The sequence below is a fragment of the Diachasma alloeum genome, unplaced genomic scaffold, assembly GCF_001412515.2.
Source record: "Diachasma alloeum isolate Michigan unplaced genomic scaffold, Dall2.0 Dall_scaffold_00207, whole genome shotgun sequence".
Lineage (NCBI taxonomy): Eukaryota > Metazoa > Arthropoda > Insecta > Hymenoptera > Braconidae > Diachasma > Diachasma alloeum.
The window spans coordinates 1,464,419-1,484,060 of NW_021680372.1; the positions used below are offsets into that span (position 1 = coordinate 1,464,419).

At 38.0% G+C, this 19,642-nt stretch overlaps 4 protein-coding genes across 5 annotated transcripts in view; all 4 read right to left on the minus strand.

Moving 5' to 3' along the window:
* Window positions 1-19,441, minus strand: part of LOC107036237 (SET and MYND domain-containing protein 4) — a 72,744-nt gene extending 53,303 nt beyond the window's left edge. Inside the window, exon 1 of the mRNA XM_015254042.1 lies at window positions 18,696-19,441. Coding sequence (XP_015109528.1) covers window positions 18,696-19,239 — 544 coding nt within the window. The 5' untranslated portion in view covers window positions 19,240-19,441. The remainder of the gene's footprint in view (window positions 1-18,695) is intronic.
* On the minus strand, window positions 1,677-3,606 carry LOC107036239. Of its 2 annotated transcripts, XR_003783020.1 has the most exons (3): window positions 3,561-3,599; window positions 3,054-3,480; window positions 1,677-2,981 (listed from the first exon to the last, which is right to left on the minus strand). XR_003783020.1 is itself a non-coding variant. In XM_015254044.1 (2 exons), the coding sequence occupies exons 1-2, from the start codon at window positions 3,531-3,533 to the stop codon at window positions 2,661-2,663; spliced, it is 801 nt and encodes a 266-aa protein (XP_015109530.1). In that variant the 5' UTR covers window positions 3,534-3,606; the 3' UTR covers window positions 1,677-2,660. The 2 variants fall into 2 exon arrangements, 1 of the variants encoding a protein (XP_015109530.1); XM_015254044.1 differs by having other exon boundaries at window positions 3,054-3,606.
* Window positions 4,412-6,471, minus strand: LOC107036238. Its single transcript, XM_015254043.1, has 4 exons — window positions 5,916-6,471; window positions 5,690-5,801; window positions 5,371-5,599; window positions 4,412-4,733 (listed from the first exon to the last, which is right to left on the minus strand). The coding sequence occupies exons 1-4, from the start codon at window positions 6,176-6,178 to the stop codon at window positions 4,498-4,500; spliced, it is 840 nt and encodes a 279-aa protein (XP_015109529.1). The 5' UTR covers window positions 6,179-6,471; the 3' UTR covers window positions 4,412-4,497.
* Window positions 8,768-10,975, minus strand: LOC107036240. The gene is made up of 2 exons (XM_015254045.1): window positions 9,012-10,975; window positions 8,768-8,873 (listed from the first exon to the last, which is right to left on the minus strand). Exon 1 carries the CDS (start codon window positions 10,118-10,120, stop codon window positions 9,497-9,499), a length of 624 nt encoding a protein of 207 aa, XP_015109531.1. The 5' UTR covers window positions 10,121-10,975; the 3' UTR covers window positions 8,768-8,873; window positions 9,012-9,496.
* Window positions 19,442-19,642: the final 201 nt, after the last annotated feature.

Sequence of the window (19,642 nt, forward strand, 5' to 3'; positions counted from 1 at the left end):
TGTGTTTCACGCAGTTGCATTTTTATACACCTGTGTGTTTCACGCAGTTGCATTCTTATACACCGGTGTGTTTCACGCAGTTGTAGTTTTATACACATGTGTGTTTCACGTAGTGGTATTCAGATACTCCTGTGTATTTCACACTCCTGTGTGTATAAACACACAGGTGTATAAAACTTCAACTGCGTGAAACACACAGGCGTTTCAAAATGCAACTGCGTGAAACACACAGGTGTATAAAAATACAACTGCGTGAAACACACAGGCGTATAAAAATGCAACTGCGTGAAACACACAGGTGTATAAAAATACAACTGCGTGAAACACACAGGCGTATAAAAATGCAACTGCGTGAAACACACAGGTGTATAAAAATACAACTACGTGAAACACACATGTGTATGAAAATACAACTGCGTGAAACACACCGGTGTATAAAAATGCAACTGCGTGAAACACACAGGTGTATAAAAATACAACTGCGTGAAACACAGTAGTATAAAAATACAACTGCGTGAAACACACAGTAGTATAAAACTTCAACTGCGTGAAACACAGGGGTATGAAAATACAACTGCGTGAAACACACAGTAGTATGAAACTTCAACTGCGTGAAATACACAGCAGTATGAAAATTCGGCTGCGTGAAACACACAAATTTCACGCATGCGTGGAGTGTATGGAGTATGCGGGAGTGATTCACGCAATGGTGCGAATAGTCACGGCCATTATTATAGGTAAAATGTGATCTTTCAACCGTGATATTGTACCCATGACATTTTACTCATGACTCTCTCGACGTTTCACCCATGATATTCCACCCTTGACGTTTTACTCATGATATTCCACCCTTGTCATTGTACCTATGACATTTTACCCATGATAATTCACCATAAAAAAAAAGTGGTCCATTTTGCCCGTGGGGTCCATTTTACCCCGCAGTCCATTTTGCTCCACCCTCCCCTATTATGCCTCTTCAGCCAAGATGATGGAATGATGCCATTCGATGAGCAAATTCTCAATAGTATGTATTATTTTTTTTTTGGAATTACCAGGGATTGAGAGCTAATGGTCTCTTTTTACCACTTTGCTCCAGAATGGAAAGATAATGCTCTGAATTTTGAAAACTATTAAGACAATAAGGGTTTTTTAGGCCTAGCATGCCACAATGAATTATAGATAGAATTACTGCCTTAAGAAATTTTATTGAACTCATTTCTTCAGTAAACATTCGACTTACCTAATTAATTCGATTATTTTCAATTACAAAAACGCCACAAACGAACAATCGAACTACTGTGCAATTATTCAACCAATACTGAACTCATTATTCTTATTATTGTTTTCCGAGGATTTCAATGTTAGTTTGATTACTATTTGTCTATCAAATACTGCGGTTACACTGACACAGAATAAACAAACAATAACGAATAAATAAATTGCCAGTTACGAATTCGTGAGTTTTCGACGATTTGTATCATTTTTCTTATTTAACAGGAATAATCAGACATTCGTCATATTTCTCATTTTCTTCCAAATTTATTAGGAAAAATTTTCAAGTTTGAGATGAGAATGTAGTTATGAAATTAGTACAAATTGAAAAATAAAATGAATTTAAAAAAATTTTGATTGAACAAAAATTGAAATTTTTCAATTTGCAATATCTCCTGAAAAAAAATCGTACGATTTTGATAAATAATATCTTATTTTTGATAGCATAGAAGAACCTGGAAATTAAATTAAATTTTCGAATATTCACTCTCCCAAATTGGAGTGACTGACGATTGAATATGAGAAATTCTGTAATGATGTAAAAACCGTGATGAATTAAATTTGGCATATTCTGTAATTTTATAATTATCTCGATAATGACTGACTATAGGAAAAAATGTAAAGATACATAATTTGTTGGAAATTCCTTCAGCGACAAGAAAATCGTTTTGACATTTTCTCGAAAAATCACACATTACCAAGATTATTTCGTATATATAAAAAACATCATATTATGTTCCACTATAAATCGACTTTCATGCATCCGTGAGTTATGCAATTATCACGGTAATAAGGAATAGTACGAGGAAATATAAACAGACCTTTTGTGTAGACGATAAAATTTCCTACAAAAAGTCTTTTTACATGTTGTCCTACAATCACTAATTTCCAAGATAATTGCATATTGAATGACATGAATGATTATTTTTCACCTGACAGCAACAAAATATGATATTAAACGCGATATGCCACATATACATCAAATCCTTCAATCCTTAAGATGCACGTTAAATATTGCTGATATCCTGTTGATCAACAACTACTATCTCTTGATTTTGAATTTTGATAAATGAGCTCATGGCTATGCACGTGATTTCAGCTGAAGATTTCAGTGAAAAAAATTAGAAATGTGGAATTACAATCGAGAATAATTTGTTTTACCTCCTTTTTTTATGCATGCTGAACAAAACCACATAGTTTTACGTTTCCTACTGTCGATTTCAACGCACTGAGAATGATAAAAGAGTAAACAAGAGACACAGGATAACCAATCTCGTGATACGTGGGTATTAACTCGTCGACAAGTGTTACAAGTTTTCGCACCACTCTTTTTTTTTTTCACTAACGGCTTTTTCAAGTGCCAAGAATGCATTCCTCGCAAAATACTTCTAGATTAACTGAATATTTACAGTATGAAACGAATCTCTTAAATTATAAATTCCTAAGTTCAAGTCGGTTTTTTTAATACAATACTTTGAGTCGAGGACGTTCATCACCAAGTCTTGGTTGATCAACCAAGTCAACATTTCTTGTATTTGTTGCAACTGTGTTCGTTGAACGAATGGAACAGGCAGCTTCTTCCTTCTCGACTGCACTGGAGTAGTAATCATACCTAATCGGGGTTTTCCTTTAATTTTGACTGACTTGGGAGAGTGAATATTAGAAAGTCCTGACAGATTGTCTCCATCTGGTTCAGAAAAGTCGTTATCCTGTAATGAAAATAGTCATATTTTAATGAAGTATTCAATGAGAACATTTTGAGTGGAAATAAGCATACATACATCTCGATAAGATTGTGGGATTTTCAAGTTGAGCAGAGGTGTACTTTCCAAGCATGAGGCAGTACATTCTGTTACTTCAATTGATATTAATTGTTGCTGACTCCATAATCTCTGCAAATTATCAAGAGTATCAACAAATTCCTGGCACTCTTCTTCCAGTGCCGTACATGCAAGCAGTGTCAAATCGGTGAGGTCAGGCTCAACTAATCTCCGTTTTTGAGGAACGCTGAGAAGTTGAGTTGCTGCTGATATATCTTTAATCTGCAGTTTTTTCATTAAATCATTTAAATTGTCAGTCTCAATTGCATCACTGTGAGAGGAAATTTCAGCTTTTGACGCAGTTTTTTGAACAATGGTAACTTTAAAGTCTTTTTTCCACGCTTCTTCAATTATTTGGAGTATGTTAATCTTCTTCTGGAACTCCGATCTGCAAGAATTACTCACGATAAATGGGAGGGAGTCGATAATTGGTTTGAGCATAATTTTACGACCTTCAATTGAACTCACATCGGGAGACTTCACAGTACATGTGAGAGGCAAACGTACTCCAATCTGTTCAGCCGACTTGACTTGGAAAATCCGTTGTTTGCTGGTAGTATTCTCTCGTCCACCGCTTATTGCAGAGCTCTTTTTCAAATAGTGACAAACCGAAATATTTTCTTGCAGCAAAAATGTGCCGACAGGGAAGTAATGAAGAAGCTGGGGTCCCACAGGAGCATGAGTCTTTAGTTACTTGCAAAATAATTGCTCGTCGTTGAATGGAACAGTTGCCTTCAGATCCACCTAGGACGTTCACAGCGTCATGACGTTTAATCTCATTTGAAATGTGTTCAAAAGCTGAGTCTGTTAGAATTTTAGAATATGATTCTTCAGTACTCCCTTTTTTCGCATACAGTTTGGTTTTCATGAACATGTTAGCTGTTGTCGAATTAATCTCATTTGTGTGTGAATCTAAATAGGTGAAAAATCCTGGAAAAAAATCCATCATACTGCTCCGTTTTTCGATGACTTGTTTCAATTTTTGATTCATAGATTCGACTCTATTATTCGTTCGATTCATAAGATTTCCCTCGATCATATTGAAGACCGTCCATTCATCTCTGATCGGGTGCCAGTTGTCATTATAATAGTTTTTTAATTTGTCCGATACAGCTTCGCAGAATTCATCATAGACCTTAGTGTATTCTTCTTGCGATTGACTATAGGTAAGTTTCTGTAAAAATGGGCGAATCTTCAATCTGTCCTCCTGCGTGAACTCGTTTAATTTTTGTCCAAACGTTTTCAACGCGTGAAAGAGGCAAATGTAAATTGGTGGACTTTTCCCTTTCTCTGGGTTGTAAAACAGTGTTTTGATAACTTTACGGCCTGTGTGATCCTTATCGCTCATGAAACACGATATTTTCTTCCATGTATCACCATTATTCTCCTTAAATGTGGATAGGAATCAATTCATAGTTGGTTTATCTTCAACTGCTAATAATCCAACGGCTATAATTTCACTTTGCGCATTGGAGTCTTCAACGACCATCAGCATAACTGTTAAATTACTATCAAGCAGACTGTACGTCCCATCGATTGCAACGATTTCAGGCCATGCGGCGAACGAACGTCTCATGTCTGGCGTCGAAAAGTATAGACCTTGAAATTGATTTCCATTTTTTAAGATCGATACATCAGCACCTTTAATGTAGAGAAAAAGTAAATATGTATTAAATTTAATCGGAGATAAGCAATTAACTCGTTAAAAACAAATAAAAAAAATAAATAAAACCTAAATTAACGAATTGACGAATTGAGTGTTCTGGACATCATTTTAAGACTTCAAAAGCAAATTCTTTATCAAACATTCAAACCAAAATGCATTTCAGTGTCGATGGTCAAAGAATCGACAATATATTTAGTATTTCGACTTGGTATCGCACCAGTAGATATGGAATCGGTAGATTCATTCATTTATTGGTTTTCCATATTCCCTCAGTACTCCACTTAGTGAATTGGCAGAAAACTAATTTGCCTTGATTATTTGAAATATTCAGAATCTTGATATCAACTTCAAACCCTCTAAACGATATTTATACCAACGTCCCTTTCTTAGTATTTTTCGTTCGTTTGCAAATTATTTTAGATTAATAGGCCGAGGACAGGTGATCCCAACTGAGTGAAACACTCAAGACGCCCCTCGAGTCTCCATCGACTTCAACTAGCACCAATATTTTCTATGACTTTCAAACAGTTATTCTTTCATGATTTTATTCGCCAAAACACTCCCAAGACAACTCCAAAAATAACTCACTAAAGAATTCAGTTTCATTCTTACCTTTTTCATCAATAAGAAACTTTACAGCTTCAGTTAACTCTCGATCATCTTGCTTCTTCAGTTGTGCTTTCAAATTAGACAAATCTTTAAGAGTCACGTGTTTGCCCAACTTTGTGTGGATGTCTTGTTGGATTAATTTTTTGTTACATCTCATTTCCAAAAATTTAAGAGTGTCTGTCTGTTGATCTGAAGTGAGTTTGCGAATCTCTGCATAATGCTCGTAAACAGCCTGTAAAAATCAATATTTTCTCACTCATGCGAATTCACGGCCAATGCAATGGTGAAAATAAATGAAAAACAAATTTTAAAAAATTTGCACCTGAGAGGATACATGATCTCTGTGATCCAAATTAATTTCAGTAATTGTGAAAAATCCTTGGTTATTCAAGCATTGGAATTTAACCTTAGCTGGGCAATTTACTTTACACGACCTAAAACATAATTTATTTGTTATCATTATTGTAAATGCATCCTAAAATTTTTCAAAATAAACTCATTGAACTACAACATATGATTGCAGGTTCAATTGAATCAAATTCAAATACCTTGTCTTGCGCTTGTCTGTGGTGTTAGATCGGTACGGTGTGCCTCCGTGTTTACACGTATATTCGACTGTTCTATATTTCACAAGATCGAAATTTTTTGCCTTTTCACTGAGTTTCGCAGATTTTCCACGGGTAAATAAAACTTGTTCATAATCCATCCAGGCTTTCATGTAATTAACAACTTCTTCATGACTCTTGAATGATTTCCCCACTACTGGTCTCTCAATTGAACTCATTTTCTCTGTTTCACGTTGTTCTTTCATTCGAGATAAACACTACTGAGGGCACTTTTATTATAGAATGTGGTTTATCGATGGTGACAGAGGACATATTGATGGCACATTGCGATTGATTCTGATAAGTGCTTGGGCCTGACTGTAGATTTTGAGGTTATAGAGAGCTGCATAAAGTTATTTGAAATAAAATCATCCCACCACGGTACAAATCAATTGATAAATTAATCACAAATGACTTTTGTAGTGCCAGTTGAAAAAAAAATTTTTGTACTGCGAAAATGCAGTGATTAGTTTTTATACGAGACGCTATAGATAACGCAGAAACGTTTCGTTATATAACGAGCTAGGTCAAAATCGCCGTTAATCACCATTAATATACAAAGATTGATCAGATGGATGAAGCACGAGGGAAAATTTGAAAATGCCCACTCTATCACGGAATTCTCATAACAGAGATGGCCTCACCAGTTCTTGCATACTTCAACTAACTGTCACTAGATGACAGTGCTAGCCGAAATGATTTTCATTGACTGCGATGGAGATTCGCCATACCCTTTGGACGTTATTCATCGGGAATGTAGTTCATCTATAAAGTTCAGAATTTTCCGCCATTTTATATTCGGCATGAGACAGCGATAAGTTCTCTGGGATTACCAACGCAGACGCCATTAGCAACGTTTTTATTAGCTCAATACGACAAACAATTGTTCAATATTTATTCTCCTCGTTAATTTCAATTGAGTAGTTGTGTAATCATCGTGTATCAAGTTTAAAAAATATGGAACTCGCTGCAGAGGAAAGAAAAAAATCAAAAAACAAAATACATCAATTTTACCAAGGGCAAAGGTTTAAGACACATGCAGATTTGAAGACATTTGTTGGAGAATATCTACTGGCGCGTGACGTTAAATTATCAACAGCTCGATCTCATTCAAGCAAAAAAAGTCGTGTAAAGAATGTGGCAGATCATGTCAAAAATTATGACATTGATTATCAATGTTATCGAAGCGGTGTTTATGTGTCAAAAGCGAAAACAGGGAGTCGACCCGGGAGGTAAGCCCATTTTTTCATGTTTCTCCAACATTCCTCTATACATAAATCATTCTTTTTTTTGCTATCTCGAACATTGATACATTGTCAATGTCCACTATTATTTTTCACAATTGACCTACACAGACAAGATTATTCCAAGTTTTTAGTAACTGGTAAATATTTCAAAAATTTTTCAGTTGCCGTTCGGTTAAGACCAATTGTCCATTCAGGATTTTCGTACGTGCAATAGGTAAAACAAGTCTCACCGTGAGAAAAGTGCATTTACGACATAATCACTCATCGGTAAGTTTGATCATATCTACATTTAACATTCAGTTTTTTTTCAAATTTTGCGTTTCGTTAAATTTCCTGGCAATTCAATTTAAAAAAAAAACTCAATTTTTTCCTTTTGTGTTGTAGCCTGTTGTTAGCAGCGATTCATCTTCGGATGAAGATGAAGGTGTTGAGAACACATTGGAGGCATCAGGGAGTCATGCTAAAGAAGTCACAAAGGAAATCGTAAGAATCATTTAATTCCTAAGATCACTTCTTCACCGTAGAGATAATTTTTTCGACCATATATCCATATGAGTTAGGATAGCCAAAGAGTAGAAACAAAATAGAAGCAGTCGTGTCCATTTCATTCATACTCAGTCCTTGGAAAATAAATTTAAATTTAAAGAAAGTTTGTTCGATACCACTGACATTTTACTCTAAAATTGATAATTGTAGAATTTTTGGATATTTTTGTGAAGAATGAGAAATTATGGAAGTATTTCGGTAATTAACGATTCTAGGACAAAACGTCAATAGACATTGTTTGGTGAGATTTACATGATCTACAAAACGATTTTCAAATTTTTCCCTAACGCGTCTCATTGAGTAGATAATTATTAAATTAGCAAAGATTGCTTCAAATTCTTGAAAATTGCATTTGGTGAATAATTAAATTATCTGAGTAATGAATGCAACTACGAGAAAATGTCAGAAGACGGTTTTGATAGGAAATTTAATTTTATTCAAAAAATGTGTGTTTGGTGAGGAACTAGTTTTAGGGTGGATGTGGGATAAAAATGTGGAGGGAGATGTTGGGAAAATTACGGTAGGCGTGTTATAAAAAATCTCAATATATTTTCGTGGGATCGAATCACTTGTCACTATTGCCGTACACTCTTTGGTATAATTAATGTTGAATGTCTAATTTTCACTGATAATTGTCTTTCACTTTATCTCGTTGAGTCACTAAAATTACTGAACTTAATCAACAAGTTGATGTACTGAGCAAAATATTAAATTTAGAATACTGATGAGTAACTGACTCTACTCTATCATTATCGGGACGATACAGAAAAGCAACTGCCTTTTGGGGGTTTCGCGATCCCCTGACCGCTCCACCCGAAGGTTTCCGATGGTGTTCGACGATAATCGGTAGGACCGACCGTTTAGTTGATTGCTGCCTTTCAAACACCCCGGGGGCATTCATCATCAGGGATGATGAATTAATTGGTGAATTTGCTGTTGGAGATTTTCTCTGCTTCTGGCTAATAACATCTTCTTCCAGGGCCTGTTCTGCGGTAGATTGTATGCTGGAGAGGCTTCTGGAAATTCTGATGCCTTTTTGTCGATTTCTGGAGTTTTAACTGTGCCCCACAGTTGTTGATCGTCTATGGTGATATCCTATAGCTCCTTACTTTGTGTGCAATTGATTATATTAAATTTGCATATTTCCTGGTCCCTGAACTTTGGTGAAGCTCCATCAGCTGCTCGTTGAAGGTTTCTTTACGGCCGTTGGAGAAACCCTCGGTGAACAAACTGTGCAATTACGTACCTCGTAGTGTTCCATAATTGCTGTGTGTTGGCCAACTACTTGAAGATTCTAGGACTTGACGAGGTGAACCGTCTTGGTCGTCACTCCTCCTGATAATGTTGAATGGACCAGTCGCTTCATTATGTAAATCGGCTGTTTAATATTTCTTAGAGCGCCGATTTCTGCAAAATTTGTTGATGATCTCTTTTAGCGATGTAGTTGATGGGCTGACTGTTGATCTGAAGTCGTGTCTCCCTTTGGTGAGCCTTGACCCTCATGTTGGTGATGTTCTTCCTTCTGGTAAGCCCTTTGTCGACTGAGAGAGGCCTAAATTTCCCCAGTTGTCGCCGAACTCATTGTTGTTGATTGCTAAGGGGAGAAACAGGGTGAGAGACGTATCACTTGCCAAAATAATAATAATAAATAGAAAATGATACTTAACTCTCAGTCCTGGAATCTCGTTGGAGAAACCCTCGGCTTCTGCTGGTGATGTGCTTCAGTTGAGATTAACGCCAGAGTAGACTCCTCTCGCGTAGGCCTCGATAAATGTTGATAATTCTTTGAGTGGGAAATTCCTTGGAGGATCCCATCCTGAGCTCCCATGCCTTCAGAGTCTCGGCATCGAGTGATCTTCTCAGCAAGTGAGCTATCATTTGCTCGGGGATATTCTCCTGTGTCAATCCCGTCACATCATGCAGTTGATTGAGAGTCTCCATGGCTACTGCTGTGTTGGCGCTGAGGTTCTCTGCTGTTGCTCTGGTGATTTTCGGAAGCTCTAGAACTTGATTGAACAACGATTGAGCAATGAGCCTCGGATCGTCATACCTCTTGGTGAGTTTCTGCCAGGCTTTGTTGTAGTTCTCGTCCTTGACTTGGAAGGTCGAGAGGAGAGTTGCTGCTGGACCTCTTAGGCATCCCTTCAGTCGAACCAGCTTCTGTACTGATGGAATCGAAGGAATATTTCCCACCAATGATAGAAAAAGGTCGCTAAATTCTTTCCATTCTTCAGGCTTCCCATCGAATGGTTTAATGTCGAGACGCTTGAGTTGAGTGGCTTGATTCTGATCGGTTGAACTACTGGTTGAGTCCTTCTTCCTTGCTAGTTGACCCTTCAGTCGAGCGATAAGCATCAAGGCTTGTCTTCTTGTCCTTGTGGCTCGCTCATGTACCCCCTCGGTGACGTACTCATGATCAGGGGGGAGATGCTCGACTAGAATGGCATAAATTCCAAAATATTCATTCCACTCTGTCTCGATTATCTCCTTATGCCCGTCTAATTCCTCTAAGGTGAGGTCCTCTTCGCTGTCAACATCTTACGGTAGTTCATGATAGATCTCCATCAGAGTCTCTACCTTAAATGTCAATAGTCTCAATTGACCTTCCTGCTGCATGGTGAGCGCTGGCGGTGAATTTTGTTGAGCGGGCTTCGTTGATCCTGACGATAGACTTGGACTGTTGAGTTTTTCCTGAGTAGGGTCGCTGACCTAAGCGTCGTCTGCCATGGTGATTGTCCGTGCTAATTTGTCGGTTTAGGTGAGTTATCGGCTGTTGAGAGGCTACGGGTGGCTGTTGCGTTACCGATTGCCGAACTTTGATGAGTCGCCTGTTGCGTGGCGCACGTGGCCAAGTGTTGATGGGCTTCGGCGACACTCGACACTCACGAACGCTCCCCATTTCGACACTGAATTTCACTGGTATGTCCTTTGTAAACCCGTCGCCCTTGCGGGTGTAAACAAAGCGAATGTTCTAGAACTTTCCGTTGAATTGCCCGTGCGAACCACGAAAGTTTATTCGACACGAGGCGTCCCTTAGATTTTCCACAGCACTTTACACACGTTTTCACCCACAATCCGGCTCGAAGGACCACTATTTGGTGAGGAACTAGTTTTAGGGTGGATGTGGGATAAAAATGTGGAGGGAGATGTTGAGAAAATTACGGTAGGCGTGTTATAAAAAATCTCAATATATTTTCATGGGATCGAACCACTTGTCACTATTGCCGTACACTCTTTGGTATAATTAATGTTGAATGTCTAATTTTCACTGATAATTGTCTTTCACTTTATCTCGTTGAGTCACTAAAATTACTGAACTTAATCAACAAGTTGATGTACTGAGCAAAATATTAAATTTAGAATACTGATGAGTAACTGACTCTACTCTATCATTATCGTGACGATACAGAAAAGCAACTGCCTTTTGGGGGTTTCGCGATCCCCTGACCGCTCCACCCGAAGGTTTCCGATGGTGCTCGACGATAATCGGTAGGACCGACCGTTTAGTTGATTGCTGCCTTTCAAACAATGTGTTTTGGTAATTTCTCCTGAAATCACTCATTATCAACATAATTCAACAGTTGATAAAATAACTTACGCCAAATACTATTTTCTTCCAATTCTCCACTGAAAATAGTCAACAAAATTATTTGTTCCAATGAAATAGATTATTCCCAAGCCATGAAAATGGGTGCGTAATTTTATTACAGAACAAGGAGTATTTTTTTATTGTCAAACAATAATTTTACCCTTAAAACTCATCTTTTTATTATCATTGATAAATTGTTCACTCATATGGAATCTTCTTAACATTTTGAGGATCATTTTCAGGATACTGTGCCCGTGTCAGTTGAGGACGCATCCGAAGCCGATGGAGATGTTTTATTGGACATGACGGTGCAAAATAATTTAAGCGAAAGCACCCGTGAGCAAATAAATTGTGGAAATTGCCAGATTGACGTTTCTTCGGACACACGGGAAACGGTAAAAAAATAATTATTTTTGACAATGTTCTTTGTTCTCTATGTCAGACTCAATAATATTTTTTTGTATTCCGTTCTCAGGGTTTCAAAGATATTCTAGATGCTCAATTCGTATGGGACAATAATCTCCTTGATAATACGAAAAATATAGCTCAATCTCCTTCACTAGACCTCGAGCTAGGCTCAAAAGAGGACAGAAACAAGAATTCGAAGCCTCAGGATTTGTCAATGTATATCCATGAAGCAGCTGAAGCCAGAGCAGACTCAATCCGTTGAATCTGCTGACACGGCAGGAGTCATCGATTTAACTCATCATGGAAAAGCTTCATCGGACAGAAGAATAGATGAGATTTTTGAGCAGCATGAAGAGGCAGCTCCTGTGGATATGACTATCCCAAAGCCATCAATTAATGTATCTCTGATAAATCCTGGCATAAATAATGATGCTGTTTTCCCTTCAAAGTCTATGACCAAGCATTCACAGAAGACATCCTGAATATTTCCTGCTGCCCCGACTCGAAGTCTCTGCGGAAAAACAGCTACTCGTGCCATCGACATTGTCAAACTGCCAAACAAAACCGTTGAGACTATACTCTCGAGTGCTAGCATGAGAGGAATTATCAACCCAGGGCCTAAAATATCTGCAAGTGGATTTGCTCTCAGTATTAGCACGCAATATGCTGAGAGAGATGTCCCTGGTGCTGTTTCTCACTCCAACTCAACTTATTTGGAGCAGCTGGTAGAGAAGACATCCTCGGAGTCCCATATTGCCTCGACTAAGAGCTGCTCAGAAAAAGTCATCAACATTTTTGACTCCTCTTTTGAATGCTAACAATGATACATCTGCCCTCGAAAGTAAATTCTCTGAGGTTCATACTGAATCAAAACTAAACAGATCAACTATGGAAGAACTTACACAAATCCAAAATGTTCGGAAGATTGGAAAAACTAGAGGTGCCCCAAAAGGTAGAAGAACCACTGTGATCGGGATGCCCTTGAGCAAAAAAACTAGCACAACGTTGTCACTGCCACGTCGAGCAGCACCTAGGGGTAGGATGCAGATCAGCAGGGGAGAAGACTCAAGCCATGGACAGACCCTGGAAGAATCAACAGGTGACATTGCTCCTGTGGTTGCATTTAATGATTTAGCTAATAATATCAAACTGAAGATGCTTTTAAAATGGCTATTGATGGGGAAATACGTCGCAGAGCGTAATTTCATAATATCTCCAATTGCACAACATGAAATCGACTATGGCGAATTGAGTGATTCCTTTATCGAGACTAGAGACGTTGACCTTCGACTACTGATGTCCTGTATGGAGGTAAAAGCCTACGAGCAATTGGTTATGAGTGTCGGCATGAAAAGAGCAGAAGACAATTACAAATGTGTTGTCTGTGCACTGAAAGAGCATCCCACATGTAAAAGGGTCCTCTGCTGTGACGCATACCTTCTTTGGGTGCATTTGGTATGTGCAAACATGAAGAGAGTACCGAGAAACAAGTGGTACTGTGTGTCGTGCTCAATAAAAAAATAAACTAATTGAGTTTGCGATGGGGTAAGAAATAACAAGTGAAATGGGATATCTTCGTTAATTGTTTGTTTATCTTGAAAACGAGTGGTTTTATGAGAAAATGTCAAAACACTTTTTCTGTAGCTGAATAAATTTCCGGCAAAAGCTGCTACTTGACATTTTCTCCTAAAATCACTCATTCTTGTGATAATACAATATTTATCAAGATGTGAAAATTCGACTTGTTAGGTTGTACTACTTCAACTGTTCGTGGTTTATATTCTTATATCTTTGTTATGAAAAAAAAATTAAATATTATCTCTTTGTTCCCTGCGATGTACCTATTAGTTGAAAGGCTATTGTAACGATTTACAATGTATTATTACTACCGAGTAATTATTATTACCCAGATAATTCCATAACTCACGGATGCATGAAAATCGATTTGTAGTTTGACATAATGTGATGTTTTTGGTACATACGAAATAATCTTGGTAATGAGTGATTTTTCGAGAAAATGTCAGGACGCTTTTCTTTTAGTTGAAGGAATTTCCAACAAATTATGTATCTTTACATTTTTTTCTATAGTCAGTCATTATCGAGATAATTACAAAATTACAAAATATTCCAAATTCAATTCATCACGGTTTTTACTTCATTACAGAATTTCTCATATTCAATCGTCAGTCACTCCAAATTGGCAGAGTGAATATTCGAAAATTGAATTTAATTTCCAGGTTCTTCTATGCTATTAAAAATAAAATATTATTTATCAAAATCGTACGATTTTTTTCAGGAGATATTGCAAATTGAAAAATTTCAATTTTTGTTCAATCAAAAATTTTTTAAATTCATTTTATTTTTCAATTTGTACTAATTTTATAACTGCATTCTCATCTTAAACTTGAAAATGTTTCCTAATAAATTTGGAAGAAAGAATGAGAAATATGACGAATGTCTAATTAGTCCTGTTAAATAAGAAAAATGATACAAATCGTCGAAAACTCATAAATTCGTAACTGGCAATCTATTTATTCGTTATTGTTTGTTTATTCTGTGTCAGTGTAACCGCAGTATTTGACCGACAAATAGTAATCAAACTAACATTGAAATCCTCGGAAAACAATAACAAGAATAATGAGTTCAGTATTGGTTGAATAATTGCACAGTAGTTCGATTGTTCGTTTGTGACGTTTTTGTAATGAAAAATAATCTAATTAATTAGGTAAGTCGAATGTTTACTGAAGAAATGAGTTCAATTAAATTTCTTAAGGCAGTACTTCTATCTATAATTCATTTTTGCATGCTAGGCCTAAAAAACCCTTATTGTCTTGATAGTTTTAAAAATTTAGACCATTATCTTGCCATTCTGGAGCAAAGTGGTAAAAAGAGACCAGTCATTAGCTCTCAATCCCTGGTAATTCAAAAAAAAAAAAAATACATACTGTAGAGGATCTGCTCATCGAATGGCATCAGTCCATCATCTTGGCTGAAGAGACATAATAGGGGAGGGTGGGGCAAAATGGACTGCGGGGTAAAATGGACTCCGGGGGCAAAATGGACCACTAATTTTTTTTTTTAATGGTGAACTATCATGGGTAAAAAGTCAAGGGTGGTATATCATCGGTCAAATGTCATGGGTGAAGCGTTAAGGGTAAATATCATGGGTGGAATATCATGGGTGAAACGTCGAGAGAGTCATGGGTAAAATGTCATGAGTACAATATCACGAGTGAAGTATCACGTTTTACCCATGATAATCCACCCTCGACATTTTACCCATGATTCTCTCCACGTTTTACCCATGATATTCCACCCTTGATGTTTTACTCATAACATTCCACACTCAACGTTTTACCCATGATATTCCATCCTTGACGTTTTACCCATGATACTCCACCCTTGTCATTTTACCCATGATATTCCACCCTTGACATTTTACCCATGATCCTCGACGTTTTACCATGATATTCCACCCTTATCATTTTACCCTTGACATTTTACCCATGATCCTCGACGTTTTACCCATGATATTCCACCCTTGACGTTTTACCTACGATATTCCATCCTTGACGTTTTACTCATGATATACCACCGTCGCAATTTTACCCATGATATTTTACCCTTAACGCTTCACTCTTGAAATTTTACGCATGATAGTTTACCATTGAAAAAAAAAATTGAAAAGAAAAAAAATCAGTTGTCCATTTTGCCCTCGGGGTCCATTTTACCGCGCAGTCCGTTTTGCCTCCTGGTCCATTTTGCTCCACCCTCCCCTACCTTCAGCATAACACATAGTTCAGGCGTCTTGTGCCTAACGCTTGAAGGTCTCAGGTGCGTGACGCTGAAGTTAGCAGCCGGCTTGGCAGCAGAACAGGGGCGTATCATGATCCCCTGGGGCCCAGTGCACACATGATTCAAAAACCGGGGTAAAAATCAATTATCGACATCGGAAAATGTTCAGACACTACCCCTCTGCATTCATGAAAATTCTTACCCCTCTGGAACCATTACTTGTTGATGTTTGAGGGGTGCAAAAATTGATTTTCCTTGAAGTGAAAGAAAAAAAAATCGTTGGCTCCAAAACACTTAAAACTACCAACAAATTTCTATTGAAAGATATTAGGAAAGACTCCCTCAACCCCCAGAAAAATCATCAAGTCTTTCAGAGTGGTCCAATGGAGTGCTAGGGGGTGAAAAAATGGAATTTTCGCGTATTTCAGGGNCCCCAGAAAAATCATCAAGTCTCTCAGGCTGGTCCAAGGGGGTGCTAGGGGGTAGAAAAATGAAATTTTCGCGTTTTTCGGGGGGAAAAAAATTCTCCGACTCATAGTAAGCAAAACCACCAACAAATGTTAATGAAAAAATACTCAGCGCAACTCCCTCAACCCCCAGAAAAATCATCAAGTCTCTCAGACTGGTCCAAGCGGGTGCTAGGGGGTAGAAAAATGAATCTGGGGGTAGGGGGAGTTGCACTGAGTATTTTTTCATTAACATTTGTTGGTGGTTTTGCTTATTATGAGTCGGAGATTTTTTTCCCCCCGAAAAATGCGGAAATTTCATTTTTCCACCCCCGAGCATCCCCTTGGACCACTCTGAACGACCTGATGATTTTTCCGGGGGTAGGGGGATTTGCACTGAGTATTTTACCATTAACATTTGTTGATGGTTTTGCTTATTATGAGTCGGAGATTTTTTTTTCCCCCGACAAACGCGAAAATTTCATTTTTTCACCCCCTAGCACCCTCTTGGTCCACTCTGAAAGACTTGATGATTTTTCTGGGGGTAGGGGGAGTTGCACTGAGTATTTTTCCATTAACATTTGTTGGTGGTTTTCCTTATTATGAGTCGGAGAATTTTTTTCCCCCTGAAAAACGCGAAGATTTCATTTCTCCACCCCCTAGCACCCCCTTGGACCAATCTGAAAGACTTGATGATTTTCCTGGGGGTCGAGGGTGTTTCGTTTAATCTTTTTTCATAACAATGTGCTGGTGGTTCTGGCTATTTATGGTGCAGAAATTTTTGCTTCCCAAAAAAAAGACAAAAATTGAGATTTTCATCTCCCTACCACCCCCTTGGCCTGAACAAAGGGGGTTGATCATATTGTGGAGGATGGGGGGGCTGTTCCGGATCATTTGGGAATTTAGAACTTAAATGGGAACAATTTTCAGTCTTCGTATTAAGGTATGGGGCCCCACAGATCCTTGCTACGGCCCTGAACTTTCGCTGCCAAGTCGGCTGCTAACTTCAGCGTCATTCAGGTGCAGCATAGAGTGGAAGAGTTCCACAGTAAGTCTTCACCATTGACATAACATCAACGAATTTCCACATCCGAAAGTCAGAGACAATCACCAGGGTGTCTTTTTTTCCTCAAGAGACAATTGAATGTTCTCTGACTTCATATCTTTGTGGGTAATTCTTCTACTGTGGAGATGGCCTGCATCATCCCAGATCTGTCAGAACATAAATTTGGATGCACTCTCTCTTTGAAAATGCCCTTCATTCGCTTCACTTTTTACGCTTAACCCTCGATATTTTACACTTGACACTTCACCTTTGATATTTAGCCCTCGATATTTCACCTTGGATATTCAACCCTTGATATTTCACCCCTAACGCTTCATCCTGGATGCTTGACCCTTGATATTTTACACTGAAGTTTCACCCTTGAGATTTCATTCTTGATGTTTCACTCACTCTTGAAATTTCACCCATTCCCTCGAGTTGTTGCTTGAGTGATATCTAAAGATCAGGTTAGGTCGATTTGGCAGATGGTGTCAACTGTGTGTTGATAACAGCTGACCCACGCCGTAAAAATAATCCAGTAAAGTTCCCGTGGACCAGTGAAAGTGATCGTGAATCCACGACAAAAATTGCCGTGGATCCACGGCACCAATCCGAAACACCGCAGATCCACGACAAAACATTACCGTGGATCCACGGCACCAATGCGAAACGCCCCAGATCCACGACAAAAATTGCCGTGGATCCACGGCAAAAATTACCGTGGCGCGTGTGAATAGACACTGCCAAAAAAATTTTTATTAATTTTTTTGTCAACTTTTTTTATTCTTGGGAGTAGTAATAAGAATCATAATTTTCCATCCAGTAGAATGGAAAATTATTGAGAAGTTGTTGATGGGCGAAGATTTTGTCAGTGGATTATTCGATTGAAATTCAGCATCATATTTTCCTTTTTTCCCCTCTGGGTCTCCCCTGGGCCTTTATCTGGACTTTGGATTTTGCTGTTTCATTTTCTTTTCCATTAATTCATTGATAAAATCCTTGCCCGTCAAAACTTCTCAATAATTTTCCATCCTACTGCATGGAAAATTGTTATTCTGATCAGTACTCCCAAGAATAAAAAAAAGTTGATAAAAAAAAATATTTAATAAACAAAAATTTGTTTTGCTTGAATGGCGTCAAATAGTCGTTTTTGTGACTGTTTCATTTTGTCTCACTCTCCCCTATATATCTACTATTTTTAACCATCTATTTATTTTTTATCATATAATTTTATTGTATTTTGCGGTCTTTAATTCCTTTTTTCGGGTTCCATTCGGCACTCTATCACATAACTCACATAAACTCACATAACTACAACGGTTTTTCTAATTGTTTATTTAAAAAATCGCAATAATACTCGCTTTTTCCGAGCGATAATGGTTTTTAAATAACTAACCATCCTTCCGAACAATAAGGCCCTTTTGAGTATTCCACGTAAATGCGTAGTTATTGAGATATAAATGTTCACAAGTTTGTGGATTTCTAAATTGCGTGACACCCTATCAACAATGTAAATGTAAAAGGTACTAGGATATCCAATTCATGGGTGCGTTTCGGAATCAACTACCGTAGCTGCAGTAAAGCAAAATTAGATAGGGTTGCAGTACTGCTACTGCTACTACGTCGATTGCGAAACGCGCCCCATACCTTTGACAGTAGCAGTGAGACTTTCGTCAGAAACAATTACATCTCTAGCTTTCCTAATTTCATCCTCTGCAGCTTCGGATTTCCTCAATTTAATATAACACTGGGCAGCTCTCAGATGAACCTTATACACGAGTTTTCGGGGATATCCTGCCTCAATCGCCACTTCAAGGTCCTCGAGACACTCCTTGTACCGGCACATGTGAAATAGACTTGCAGATCTATTGGCAACCGCTACAGAAAAATCATCTCTATTCACTGATGAAAATTTCGCACTTTCTGTGTATGAGGAAAGACTTTTAATGTAGTCTCTTCTCTTGAAAGAATCATTTCCAATGTCTTTAAATTTTTTGGCACATTTAGAGGACTTTGAGGATTTGTGTTTGCACTGGTTGTCCAGCCAGGAGGAAATTAAATCCACGACGTCATGATTTTTGGAAATTAAGGAAATTACTTCACTTTCCGTTTTTGATTTGTATATTTGTTCTTTCGAGTTAGTTGACCGGAGTTTACGGTGAATCGCCTGGAGAAATGTCTCCCACTGCATTTTAAATTGTTTATTAATGTGGTGTTAATTGGGATCCGATGGAACATTGATTCGAAAAAATTATTGTCCTTTGGTTTTTAGGAATCATTCAATTCAATTGAAGTAAATTGAACCACTGTTATTAGTGTTTTTGTGAAGAGAAGAGTGGAGACTTTATAACCTAAAATTGAGATGTTTAAAGAGGCTTCCGGTTCGATTAGGAACTAGCTTAGGGCCGGCGTACAATCAAAAAGAACAGAGATTATAGGGGAGATCAGCAGGGCCAATGTAAAGTGTTCCAAAGCAAAAGTCGTAGCGGTGGCGCATGGACTACGATAGAGCGTACGGAACTGTTGGTATGGTAGGGCCCGAGTATAAATTTGTCGATAACCGGAAAGGGGTTCTCAATACGGTAGCTCCTCGC